Source organism: Rhinolophus sinicus, chromosome 16, assembly GCF_057876585.1.
Source record: "Rhinolophus sinicus isolate RSI-liver-muscle chromosome 16, RSI-T2T, whole genome shotgun sequence".
NCBI classification, from domain to species: domain Eukaryota; kingdom Metazoa; phylum Chordata; class Mammalia; order Chiroptera; family Rhinolophidae; genus Rhinolophus; species Rhinolophus sinicus.
Window position 1 is genome coordinate 33630264 of NC_142516.1, and position 13334 is coordinate 33643597.

Sequence of the window (13334 nt, forward strand, 5' to 3'; positions counted from 1 at the left end):
GCCGAATGTCGAGCATGTAGAGCACATCAATAAACATAACACATATTTAATTGCTTAGCATGATTCAGGCACCGAGATGAATACTTGACTCACATTATCTTATTTCATCCTTACAGCTGACTCGAGTCCTGTCATTATCCCACTTTACAGGTGAGGAAATTGAGACGAGGGAGGTGAAGTCACTTGCCTCAAGGTGAACAGCTGGTAAATGGCATGTGTGGTGGTGCTGGGGTGTGGCCCCGGAGGACGCATGCTTGTTATTCCCGCCGTTCTCTTCTGTTGCGTCTCCCAGAGCCATGATGCGGGTATGCTGGTTGGTGAGACAGGACCGCCGGCACCAGCGAATCCAGCTTCCACATTTGGAAACAGTTGTGGTTGGGCGCAGCCCGGAGACCCAGATCACTGACAAGAAATGTTCTCGACAGCAAGGTAACTGATCAAAGGCGTGTGGAAAGTACCATGTTTGGTTCCTTAGGATCTTGATAGCCAAACGTGCACATGTCCTGGTGCTAATGATGGAAAGCCTTTTGTCTGCCATAAACAAAACTCAGAGACTGAGCTCTTTTAGCCAATACCAGGGCCCCATTCACTCCTGATTCCGCCCTCTGATAGTGGTTATTCAGTCTTGGGAACAGGCAGGTTCCACCCTGTTACTATGGGATGAGGGAACTGAGTCCTGCACCCTGCTGTGCCCATGGGGAGTCCTCGCTGGGCAGTGAGACAGTGGAATTCTGGGATCTCAGGCTGAAACCATGTCTGAGAAGTGATGGGATCGTTCCTCCTTTACACATTGCCTCACACAGAGGGTGACATCTGTATAAGTCTGTGGCATCTAGCTCTTGAAATGTCATCCCTGGGAATTAATGAAATGAAAGTCCTTAGGAAAAAGCCTTACCACGGAGCCCATTTTTTACCTGTAAACTTCCAGAGGTGCTCACTGCTCCCAGGCCTCCCACCTGTAGCGTGTGCCCTGTAGCAGGGGTTCCCGAGGCTTGAAGTCGGCAGCACTGATGATGGGTTTTCCCACATGAGTTAATCCAAATGGGGGGGAGAAAGCCACTCTTGAACTGGCTAGACCCAAGATAAGCAGCAGACACTTCTCGCTCTCTCTCCCTCTTGTCACAGCAGCAACTGTAGGGACATGTATGTCAGCTTTTCCTCTGCCTGTCTTCCCTGAAGAGCAGCTGTGGTGTCTCTTCTTTACTGCTTGTCCCACCCTAGAAATTTTGTTCACTTATCCAAACACAAATGTTTAATGTCACTTCTTCCTACACATGCTCAGATTGTTCTGTATGAATATTTCTTTTTCTAGAATATTCTCTCCATTCTTCCTACCCAAGGCCAGCTGAACTTCTGTTTCCCAGGAATGTATCATTTGCCTCTTTCTCTGTTCAGGGCTTCTGATAGTTTTATATAATAGTGTAGATTTAATCCTGAGCAAGATCTTGTGAGAGAAGTGGGTCCCCTTCCCTGACCGCAGAGTCTGTGATCCTGGGTGAGCTACGGAAGTCTAGGGAGGCACCCTCCCTGGGCCAAGGGCATAGGGAGCCTTGTGGAGATTCAGTGAAGCTGCCGCATAGGGACGTTAGCAGTAGCGAAGGGACTGTGTCCACTTGGACGTTTTATGGAAGGATTTGGAGCTCCAGCCGCCTGCATAATGGGCAGTTTTGCTCACAAGCCTTTGAAGAAACCCCTGTTAAGTTGCCTCCTAGAGGGAGGTTTCATTGCCCTGTAGAGAATAAGAGCATGTGCCTGGTTCGTCATGGCATTTGGACTTAACCTTTTTCAATCTCTTTCAGTACAGTTGAAAGCAGAGTGTAACAAAGGATATGTCAAGGTAAAGCAGGTACGTCTGTTCGTAACTTGGACTTCTATTTTATACTTGATGAGTTTCTTACGCTGTTGACTTTAGAGTGTCTGTGCCAGCCAATAAGGCTTCTCTGTCATGTGTGGAAGTGGCAGAGTACTATAAGGGAACATTAAGCACGGTGCCTGGCACGTAGTAAGTGGTTAACATAGCGGTGGCCATGTTAGTAATGGTGTCATTGCTATTGTTATTATTATTTTCTGATTATTCCATAGGTAGGGGTCAATCCCACCAGCATTGACTCAGTCGTAATTGGGAAGGAGCAAGAGGTGAAGCTGCAGCCCGGCCAGGTTCTCCACATGGTGAATGAACTTTATCCATACATTGTAGAGTTTGAGGAAGAGGCAAAGAGACCTGGCCTGGGAATGCACAGGAAGAGAAAGAGGTCAGGCAGCAGCGACTCTGCAGAGCGAGATGCTGCCCAGGAAGCTGAACCCAGTGCAGGACTGGAGCCTGGGAGCGACCCGAGCCAGTGCTCTGTGCCCCCAAGTAAGGGGACAGCTGCATCTACCAGAAAGGTGAGGTAGTGTGCTTGATAGATGATACGGAGATTAAGTGAGATCTAATGACTGCCTGATTGTTTTGTAGAACCCAGACATGCGAGAGGGGTTTATTAACCAAGACAAGGGTTAGTAACTGATGAAAGAGTCACTTGTTTGTGTTACCAGTCACTTGGGTAAATGTCCCTTCATAAACTTTTCTCTTGAATTTCTGAGGTAAGCCACTTGAAGGTAGGGCAGTAATGGCAGTGTACTTAACATTGAGCTGCTAAAATGGGTCAGTCAGTTGTATATCTAGAAGGTTAGTCTTAGAACACATTTCATAAATCGTGTGGTTCACATCCTGATGTCAAAGTAGTAACCTAGTCAGGCTTAGATGGAGTGGGAAAGGGCAAAAGAAGATGCTATTCACGCTCTGGCGTTTCCAGTGTCTGTGTAGACACGCAGCTCTGCATGTAGGAAGAAAATGGGGATAGCGTATGGTGACAGTGGCAAAAGACTGAGGTGAAGGGGATATCGTTTAATCCCTAAAAACTAAGCTTATTTCCAAGTTTGGTTGGACTTTGCTGGCATACAGTGTTAACTATGCCAAATTTAACCATTGGCATTTGCAATTTACATGGCCCTTTTCTTTTTAGGAATCGTTGGGCCACTGGAGTCAAGGCTTGAAGATTTCTATGCAGGACCCCAAAATGCAGGTCAGAATAAAGTTTTGGCATTGAAGTATATTTCATGTCTTAAATGACTATTTCACAGACTTCATTACTACAAATGAAATCAAAGGAGATCAGTCTTAATGAGATTTCGTTTTATTGGGCTATTTTATGAGAATAAGTGTCTTTTCCCATTGTCAGTGAGTAGGAACGTGGAATTCTTTGGAGAGAAGTAAAGTTCTTCAAATGAATATCCCCTCTGTTTTGTTCCTCCTAAACTTCTAGATGCTAATCAGAGAAGTTGTGTTAACTTTACTGTGGTCCCTTTCCAGGGACCATCAGATAATGGACTGTGGCTGTAGTTACTGGGCTGCCCTGGGGTCAATAGTCAGGCATCATCCTGGGAGGAGTCTTTGAGTTCTTAAATTACATCCTGGAGTGCCAAGGGGCCAGATCTGACAGGGCTTCTTGGAACACATGTGCATGTATCACACAGTCTGCTGTGGTAGAGGAGAGAAGGGAGAGGGGAGCATTTGCGTGGATGCCTGCCGGGATATCATCAGATCCTTAGGAACTACTCTGTACTGTGCACGCTCTGCGTATTCTGTGCAGTGTCGGGATTGAAAACACAGACTAGAGGCAACTTGATCTGCGTGGGAATCCTAGATTTCCCACTTGGCAACTATGTGACTGCATCAATTTATCTGAGTCTCTGTGCTCTCATCTGTCAAAACTGGGGTACTAAAACCTTTTGCAGAACATTGGATTGTGGTGTAGATTAAGTGAGTTAATGAATACAGCACGTGGCACACAGAATACACTGTAGATCTCCGTTTCCTCCTCCTGTGCCCCTCTGCTAGGTTTACAAAGATGAGCAGGTGGTGGTGATTAAGGATAAATACCCCAAGGCTCGTCACCACTGGCTGGTCTTACCGTGGGCCTCCATTTCCAGTCTGAAGGCTGTGACCAGGGAACACCTGGAGCTCCTCAAACATATGCACACTGTAGGGGAGAAGGTGATTGCTGATGCTGCTGGGTCCAGCAAACTGCGCTTCCGATTGGGCTACCACGCCGTTCCCAGCATGAGGTAAGCCTTGTGGGTAGGGCTGGTGCATACTTTTTGTGTCTCTTTATGCAGATGGATGCGGCCTGGGTCTGCTGAGTGTGCTGACAGCCCTGAGGCTCAGGGCAATGGAGCGGGCTGTTTCCAAGGCAGATGAGCTGAAACTTTTACCATTCTGCCTGACTTGCTTACATGACTTGAGTTCCTACTTCTGCTTGTAATTCAATCACATACGGTTTTTTGTTCCTCTCAAAATGTAAACCTCAGAGGGCCTAACCTATGAACTAGGTGAAGCAGCTTTATTATTACTCAGATGAAGAATTGTGATCAGTGATTTTTCAGAAGCCTCTATAACCCCTAAATGATTAAGTACCATTTCTCCAAATGAGACATACATCACTTAACTTCTGTCATGAAAGCTTAGTAGTCCTGACATTTGAAATAAAATGAGAGAAAAGTGTGGAGCCTGTTTTCAGAAGGATTCAGAAAGGAACGATTGATTCTTTTCAAAGAATGCAAGCAAGGCAGAGCTCCACATTTTTTTAGAACTAAGCAACAAGATGAGCAGACTAATTGGATTTCAGAGTTTTTATTTTGCTAATAAAATATAATATAACATAAAATTTATCACTTTAACCATTTTTAAATGTACAGTTGAATGGCATTAAGTATATGTACATTGTTGTGCAACCGTCACCACCATCTATTTCTAGAACTTTCTTCATCTTCTCAAACTACTTCCCATTCCCTCATCTTCCCATTCTAATTTATGTTTCTAAGAATTTGACTATTCTGGGTACCTCATATAAGTGGAATCATACATTATCTAACTTTTTGTGACTGGTTTATTTCACTTAGGATAATGTCATCAAGGTTCATCTATGTTGCAGCATGTATCAGAATTTCTTTTGGTTATTTTTTTTAAGCGCCCAACATTCTTCACGTTTTATTTAGATGGGTAATTATGGCTTTGATTACTGGTTACTTTAACCCAGTGAAATTTTTATGCCACATTTTTTCCCCCCGTCAGTACTCTTTCTTTTGAATTGAGGCATAACTTACATAGAATAAAATGCATAGTAAGACGTCGTTTGATCATTTTTAACAAATGTATGTACCATGCAACTATCACTCTGATCAAGATATAGGACATTTCTTTCGTTTTTTTTTTTGTTTGTTTGTTTTTTGTTTTTTTTAGTTTCAGGTATACAAAACAACATAATGAATAGACATTTACACACCTCACAAATTGATAACCCCAACAAGTCTAATACCCATCTGACATTATAGATAGCTATTACAATACTATTGACTATATTCCCTATACTGTATTTTACATCCTGTGACTATATATATATTTTTAAATTATAGTTGACAGGTGTACAGTGCAGTGGTTAGGCATTTATATAATTTATTAAGTGATACCCCCTAATACCCATCTGAGTCGTACATAATTTTTACAACATTATTGACTATATTCCCCATACTGTATTTCACATCCCTGTGACTATTTTGTGACTACCAATTTGTACTTAATCCCTTCACCTTTCTCACCCGTCCCCCCAACCACCCTCCCATCTAGCAACCATCAGTTTGTTCTCTGTATCTCTGAGTCTGTTTCTGTTTTGTTTGTTCGTTTATTCTGTTCTTTAGATTCCAGTTATAAGTGAGATTGTGTGGTATTTGTCTTTCTAAGTCTGACTTATTTCACTCAGCATAATACCCTCTAGTTCCATGATACAGGACATTTCTATCATGCTTGTCCCTTGTGTTCCTTTCCAGTTAATCTTCCCCTCAATCCCCAAGTGTTGTTATGATTTGTTTCATCATAGATTGGTTTTGTCTGTTCTAAATCGTCCTATAAGTGGAATCATACACTGTGTACTCTTTTTCTGTCTGGCTTTTTTTGGTCAGGATAATGATTTTGAGATTCATGTGTATTGTGTCTATCATAGACGTAATTCATTTTTTTGCTCTTGGGTAAATACCTAGAAGTGGAATTGCTAGGTCACAGGGTGGATGTATGTTATTACCTCACTTAAAAAAAAAAAAAATATGTGTATATATATATATATATATATATATATATATATATATAATTTATTTATTTATTTTTTATTTTTCCCTCTTTCTTCCGCCTCCCCCCCACCCCGCCCGGGGTTCAAGCCGTTCTTTCTCAGTCTAGTTGTGTGGGACACAGCTCCCTGGTATGCTGGTATTATGAGCCTTGCACAGATGTGCCGAAATGCCACAGATGTGATAAGTCCTCAGTGCGTCATATCAGGAGTGCATGATGTCAGATGGTTTATTACTCACAATGTTAATTAACCTTGATCACTTTGTTATGGCAGTATCTGCCAGATTTCTCCACTCAGAGTTACTGAATACTGTTTCCTTTGTAATTGATGAATATCTTGACTATTTTGAGACTGTGCTACTGTCCTGTTTCTCCTCAAACTTTTGCCCAGTTATTTTAGCCTCTCTGTTGGTGGATCTTGCCTACAACAGTTACTACTATGGTATTTGTCTAATGGTGATTTTATGTTTCCCTCATTCCTTCTAATTTATTAATTAGAATTCTTCTTTATGGAAGAGCTGTCCCTTCTCCCCATTATGTATTTATTCGATTGTTTTTCAGGATGGACTCACAGATATTTATGTTATTGTATAGGTTTTAATTCCATCTATCATTATTTATTTTGTTGCTCAAATTGTTCCAGCTTCAGTCATTGGAAGCTCCTTTAGGTTGGCTCCTGTATCACTTTGACATGCCCCCAACATTTTTGAGCACTTCTTTATTTTCTGGAACAAGGTATTCTAGGCTCATCTTGTATTTTTCTTGTTCTAGCCCTGGAATGAACCACTTCTCCAAAGAGCCCTAGTTCATTTTATTGGAGAATGATATTAATAAACCAAGACTTGGTTACTAGGTTTCCGTAATGTCGATTCTAGGGTGTCTTTGCTCCTTAATCCTCTCAGCAGATAGAGATAGGAAATCAGTGCATGAATCCTAACCCACACTGTCAACACACACCTCTCTATTTATTTATCTATATGTGTATATAGAAAACCATGAGTTCTTACTGATTCCTCGGATTCCAGTCCAACTCCACAAGGTTCATTTTTGTCTCCCCCTTTCCTTTGTTGTAACTTCTTTGTCCAACAGTGAGAAATCTGGCTCTCATTAGCTGCAATAAATTTACTTATTTGTTCAATTCTGACATGGTTGACCCTTGAACAGCATGGGTTTGAACTGTGCAGGTCCACTTATATGTGGATATTTTTCAATAAATACGTACAGTACTGTAAATGTATTTTACTTATGACTTTCTTAATAACATTTTCTTTTCTCTAGCTTACTTTATTGTAAGAATACAGTATCTAATACATAAAACATACAAAATATGGGTTATTCGATTCTGTATGGTATTAGTAAGGCTTCTGGTCAGCAGTATACTATTAATAGTTAAGTTTTTGCAGAGTCAAAAGATTTTTCGACTGTGTGGGGGATCAGCACCCCTAAACCCTGCATTGTTCAAGGGTTAACTGTGTACATATGAAAAATTACAGAATTGCTGACTCATATCCTTGTGAGAAAGACTTTTACTCACTAGAGCACAGTGTTTGTATACAGTTTTTTTAATCCTTACAGTATCCAGTGAAAATACTGTTTTCCAAAGTTAATTAGGTTAGTTATTTTCTTCCTGACCCTATTCAGTATGGTTCTTTTTCATTTTAAGGAGGGCGCAGCGCACAGTGGCCCATGTAGGGATCGAACCGGCAACCTTGGTGTTATTAGCACCACGCTCTAACCAACTGAGCTAACTGGCCACCAGTATAGTTCTTTTATCATGTAATACAGTTAGATTTGTAACTGCTTATATTTCATTTTAGATTCTCACATGTATTGGTTGGTTTTGATTATTTATTGGGGGAGTATGAAGTATTACTGATTCTAAGAGTCAAAGCTATACACAGAGGCATCCTACTTGGTTTAACAAGTCCAAAAGACAACTCTTGATTTTCTTCCCCAAACCTGCTTTTCCCCTAAACTTCTCCATCTCAGTAGGTGGTGCCTCCCCAAACCCATATCCAATCCATTAGTAAGTTGTGTCGGTTCTATTCCAAAATATATTCAAAATTGGATTGCTTCTTGTCAACTCAGCTGCTATATCTCTAGTCTAAGCTGTGATTATTTCTGGCCTGTGCTGCTGCAGCAGCCCCCCTGCTGGTCTCTGTATCCATCCATACCCTCTCTATAGTCGTTTCTCCACATAGCAACTAGAGTCCTCTTTTAAAAGTATTAATCAGATAATAGCACTCCCCTGCTTATAATCCTTCAATGGCTCCCCAAGGTAATTAGAATATAATGCAGACCCCTTGCCGACCTATAAGACCCTTTATGATCTGCCTCCTACCTGGTCTCTGCTCCTTGGCTCCTACCATTCTGGCCATATTACCTTCTTTCTGTTCCGTGGTTGTACTAAGCTCTTTCTCATCTCAGGGCCTTTGCACTTGGCTTTCCCTGAAAACCCTCGCTAGTTAAAGAGCAGCGTCTACCCCCTGGGCACTCTCATCACATTTCCGTATTTTTTTCTTAGCAATGTTAATGATTTGATTTTTCCTTGTTTATTTGTTATATTTTATTTTTCTCCCCTCATTAGAATATAATTTCTACAAGGGCGGAGGTCTTTTCCATTTTGTTCACTGCTAAATTCCCAGTGCTAGAATAGTGCTTGGCCCTACCAGGTACTTACTGAGCAGTAAATGTTCTTAAGTGAATGAATTCACTGAATTAAATGGAAACACTGTCAATATTTTACATACCCATGCTTTTACTGTTTGGCATTTTGATTAAGCCTTTTTAATGGATTTAATCATCAATTATTTTCCCCTCTCAACTAGCCACGTGCACCTTCATGTGATCAGCCAGGATTTTGATTCTCCTTGCCTTAAAAACAAGAAACATTGGAATTCTTTCAATACAGAATACTTCATAGAATCACAAGGTAAACAGTGTTCTTTGGTTTTCATATTTGTTTCATTTCCTCAGCTGTTTTTATACGTGATTCATTTGTTTCCCTAAATAATAAACTGATCTCAAAAACCCATGTATAACTTTGTGTTCCCTGTAAAGAGAGCCTCATTAAAAGAAACTGGATTATTTGGATGGTAGTAGGATTATCACTTTGCTGTGAGCAGCTTTCTTGGGGGACCTAGAAAACTGTATTTCAAGGTCAAAAAGGTGTTTTATTATAACAAGAGGGGACTTAAAAATTGTCCTGAGAATTATTGGGGTTCATAGATGTGAAAGCCCTGAATAGTTCTTTGTCTCTTCTGCCATCATCTGGGTAGAAACGTGGGGGCTGCCTTGAGTCGAGTGGTTAGTTAACAGGGGAAGGCTGTGTATGTAGAAGGAAGCGTTCCCCGGTGTGTATTCTGTGGCACTTCAGTATGCTGGGATGTTAACAATGCCAGCTACCATTGACCCAGGGAAAGCACTGTGGTGAGCCTTTGACACAGTAACACGGATTACTTAGAGTGTATCTCGGAGGAAAGGGATTATCTCAAAAATAGGTTGCTCAGATTTAGAATCTGATCAAGCCCATTTTCCCAACAATGAGTCAAATTTACTAGCTTTAGGCTACCTGGTATATTTTTATTTGGAGTCAGATATTTCCTTTTTCTTTTCGGTATCTTATATTGGCTTTCCAGAGTAGCTGGGCGCTGAACTTTTTTCCTTGCCTGCAGCTGTGATTGAGATGGTACAAGATGCTGGCAGAGTGACTGTCCGGGATGGGATGCCTGAGCTCTTGAAGCTGCCTCTCCGTTGTCACGAGTGCCAGCAGCTGTTGCCTTCCATTCCTCAGCTGAAAGAGCATCTCAGGAAGCACTGGCCAAAGTGATTCTGTGGAGCCTGAACTTCTGCAGCAAGCATGGCTGATTGTTGAGAGCAAACTCCGGGAACCTCTTCTGGGTTGCTTGTGAACTTTCCCTTATTTCTTGAATTAAAACATGCAGGTTTTTTTTTCATTTGTTTGTTTTTTTAAACAAAACTTATTCTATTCCTGAGTGGCTACAATGTGGGGTGACTCAAAATGGTTCAGGAATTAGGACTTTGGATTTGTCATGGATGTGTTTTCTGGTAAGAGTTACTGGGACAGGCCTGATCCACCATTTCCAGGACCCACGTCAAGTTTGACTAATGAGAGCAAAGCCATGTTCAAACCAACCCAATGCAAGATACAGAAGTAGAGGGCAGGCTATATATTTCTGTTCCTTACATTTATCCTCCCTCCCCAGAGACATGTGATATCCTTTCATCAGAGCAGCCAGAGGAGTCTCTTATTTATTCCGAAGGCACAGATTGGTCTTGTTCTGTGATCTCAATCTGTTGTGTAATATTCTTTCTCTTTCCCTCCTTTATGGAGAGACTTAGTTTCTTGTTCTTTTCATTCCTTTCTAATACAAAACCACCCGAATGCTCCCTTCTCAGGAAGCTCTCTTCTCATCTCATCAGTTCTCCTTCACTCTGAGCAAACAGGCTGGATGAGGGGATGGAGGGATGGGCTTTCTTTGTAATATCAGGGGTTCTTGGATGGTGAGGAAATACTCAGCCATCTGTTCATCACGGTTCAGCTGTCAAGTCTTGCTGGCTTGTTTTGATCTGTTGTCTGAAAATAAAGTTCATTTGTTTGGGGTATCTCTCTTAGGTAGTTGAAAATTTTCAGGAGTTCATCCAACAGTCATAGTCAGTTTTGATACATGGAAAGGTAGTCATGGAATGAAAAAGTTGTACAGAACCCTGTAGCTTCACTTTTCTCTCAGAACAAATTTGGACGGAACAGTTGGATCAATTTGGTGTTTGGATAACGTCAGAACTGAAGGTAAAGGGAAATCTAAAACGTTTTTGATCAAATTGTTCATCTATTTGGGGAGGTGAGTCTTTTTTCTCTTGAGATCATTAAAAAAAGTAAAAATAAAAAGGAGCACCCTTAACAAAACTTCTCTCTGGAGAGAGAAAACCTCAATCCGTAGAGACCACAGTTGACTTTACTGTCTTTCACAAATGAACTAGATGCTATAGTGATTTCTTGGTGAGCATGGGTATAGGTCATAATTAGTAGTAATTAATGATTATAGCAGCTAAAACTTGTTCAATCCTGTGTGTTGGACATTATGCTAAGCACTTTATTCAAATTATCTCATTTACTTCTCACTGTCTGTAACTCTGGGATAGGTACTATGGTTATGTCCCTTTAGAAGATGAGGATTTAATACTCTATAAAGGATCTTTGGCTCCAAAGCCGGCCTGGGTTCTGGTGCATCAAACTCATTTTCCCTTAGTTGAAGAGTATAAATGTACTAACCAGCAGGGGCCACAGACCACCCGGGGCCTTGGGCCTGTGCTGACCAAAAGCCTTCCATGGTGTTTTGTTGATTTCTCGGAGGATGCTCAGTTCCTTTAAAACCCTTTTTGTCCATCTGTCACTACAACATGTTTCATCTCTGTCCTCTGCCCCTTCTGCACTGCAGGAATGTGGTCCTTACCTCATTAGCACAGCTACCATAGTCCTCCCGTCTGGCTCTACTGTGCCTGATTGTCTGCGGCCTCTCCTGCAGTGGGTGCCTCCTTACCCTGTGGCCTGCAGGGTTCTCCCCCAACCCAGCTGCAGAGGGGCTGTGTCTTCACAGCTTCTCTTGCCATCATCAGGTACTATGCAACGAAACTTGCTTCCACATCATGGACATAATGGTTAAGAACAGACCCTTCATTCAGATCTGGGTCCCAGTCCCGGCTCTGGTACTCAGCTGAGGGATCTTGGGCAAGTTACTTATTTTATCTGAACTTCAGGCTTATAAAGGATTAAATAAAATAGTTCATGTAAAAGATTTAGCGTAGTATCTGGCACAGAGAAGGATTAAATACATGGTAACTGGAAGCCTCTGCTTCTATTTCAGTGGGGACTGGGAAGGAAGGCTCAGTTGATCCATCCCCCTCCCCACATCTGATGCCTTAGAGCCCTAGAAGCTGTTTCCATAGGTATACTCCATGGTCTGCTGAGATCAGAGTTACTAGTTTCTTTTAAAAAGGTGTAAACTCCTGAACTACTGAATCACAGTCCCTTGGGCCTAGGGATCTGTATTGTAAAACAAACATTCAGGATGGTTTTTATTCATACTGGTTTGGGAACCACCATATAAATGAACACTTGGCTTTAAAGCTTTCTGAAGCTTCCGGATTAGGCTCCCAGGGTACATACACCATTTTCTAGTTGGCTTTCTGGGCCAGTTGTGGGCCTTCCTTTTCTCTGCAGGGTCAGTGTTATTTCAGGATCCAGGGAGACCTTGGGTATTAGATGAGGATGAGTGACTGTCTGTAGGGACCAGCCCTACCTGCAGGCAGGGGTTGGGGGAGCCCCTCTGGCTCAAGGCTCTTAGGGGCCAGGCCTGGAGCTAATGACTGCTCGTCTTTGATGGCTCCCATCCCCTCTTCCTGCTCCGAGGTCACTCCCAGAGGCTTGGCCTGGGACCTGGGATGAACGCAGCTGCCTTAGGCTCAGAGCATATGTATTTTTTCTCTTCTGGGTCTTTCTCTGAAATATCCAGATACAAATGGTCCTTTCAGGGACCAGATCATACTTGGGATGGTCATTAAGAGTCTCTGTAGGTTCAGGGACAGTTCCTGGAGCCTGGCATCCGGCAATGTCACATACTGTGTGTAGCTGGACAGCAGAGATTCAGGGCTTGTCTGTGTCAGAATTGGCCTAACTGCCTCTTTCTGTCCCAGTAACCCCAACTTGGAGACGTCCACAGAATTCTTAAGCTTCTTCCATAGACTAGATTTAAAAAAATCTGAAGAAAGTCATGACGCCTGCCCGAGAATGATGTATATATACACGTTTTATATACATTGACAGGCATTTATGAAGCCCCTGAAGTGCTTCCATAGACTCCCTTGGGGTCTGTGGACCTCAGCTTAAGAACCTCTGCTTTGGAGAAAAGGGTCATAACCATGGGTTTGGGATTGGGATTTCAGGGGTTACTATGGAGGACTTGGGGACTGACTCCAGGAGGTTTCTGGGATGCTCTCCTTTGATCTCAGCGTTCCGCCCTCAGCCCTTTGGTATGTGCATATTCTGGGGGCCTCTGGCTGCAGATGGAATTCAGGCCCAGGAGCTGCTGGCTCCAGTTTAGCCACCACTCTCAGGTGGGAGTCGGGAGTCGTGGGAAATGGGGAAATCCTCAGC

General features: G+C 42.4%; 1 protein-coding gene across 12 annotated transcripts in view; it reads left to right on the forward strand.

Moving 5' to 3' along the window:
- APTX (aprataxin) overlaps positions 1-10113 on the forward strand; it is a 36355-nt gene extending 26242 nt beyond the window's left edge. For 3 of the 12 annotated variants that reach the window (XM_088792983.1, XM_074330634.2, XM_019734163.3), the window contains 8 exons: positions 117-150; positions 293-429; positions 1800-1846; positions 2083-2385; positions 3006-3065; positions 3881-4107; positions 8989-9092; positions 9835-10113. In XM_088792983.1, coding sequence (XP_088649109.1) covers positions 297-429; positions 1800-1846; positions 2083-2385; positions 3006-3065; positions 3881-4107; positions 8989-9092; positions 9835-9989 — 1029 coding nt within the window. In that variant the 5' untranslated portion in view covers positions 117-150; positions 293-296 and the 3' untranslated portion in view covers positions 9990-10113. Of the gene's footprint in view, positions 1-116; positions 205-292; positions 430-1799; positions 1847-2082; positions 2386-3005; positions 3066-3880; positions 4108-8988; positions 9093-9834 lie in introns of those variants that run through there. The other 9 variants (XM_088792984.1, XM_074330636.2, XM_019734172.3 and 6 more) reach the window with 6 other exon arrangements.
- The last annotated feature ends 3221 nt before the right edge of the window (positions 10114-13334 follow it).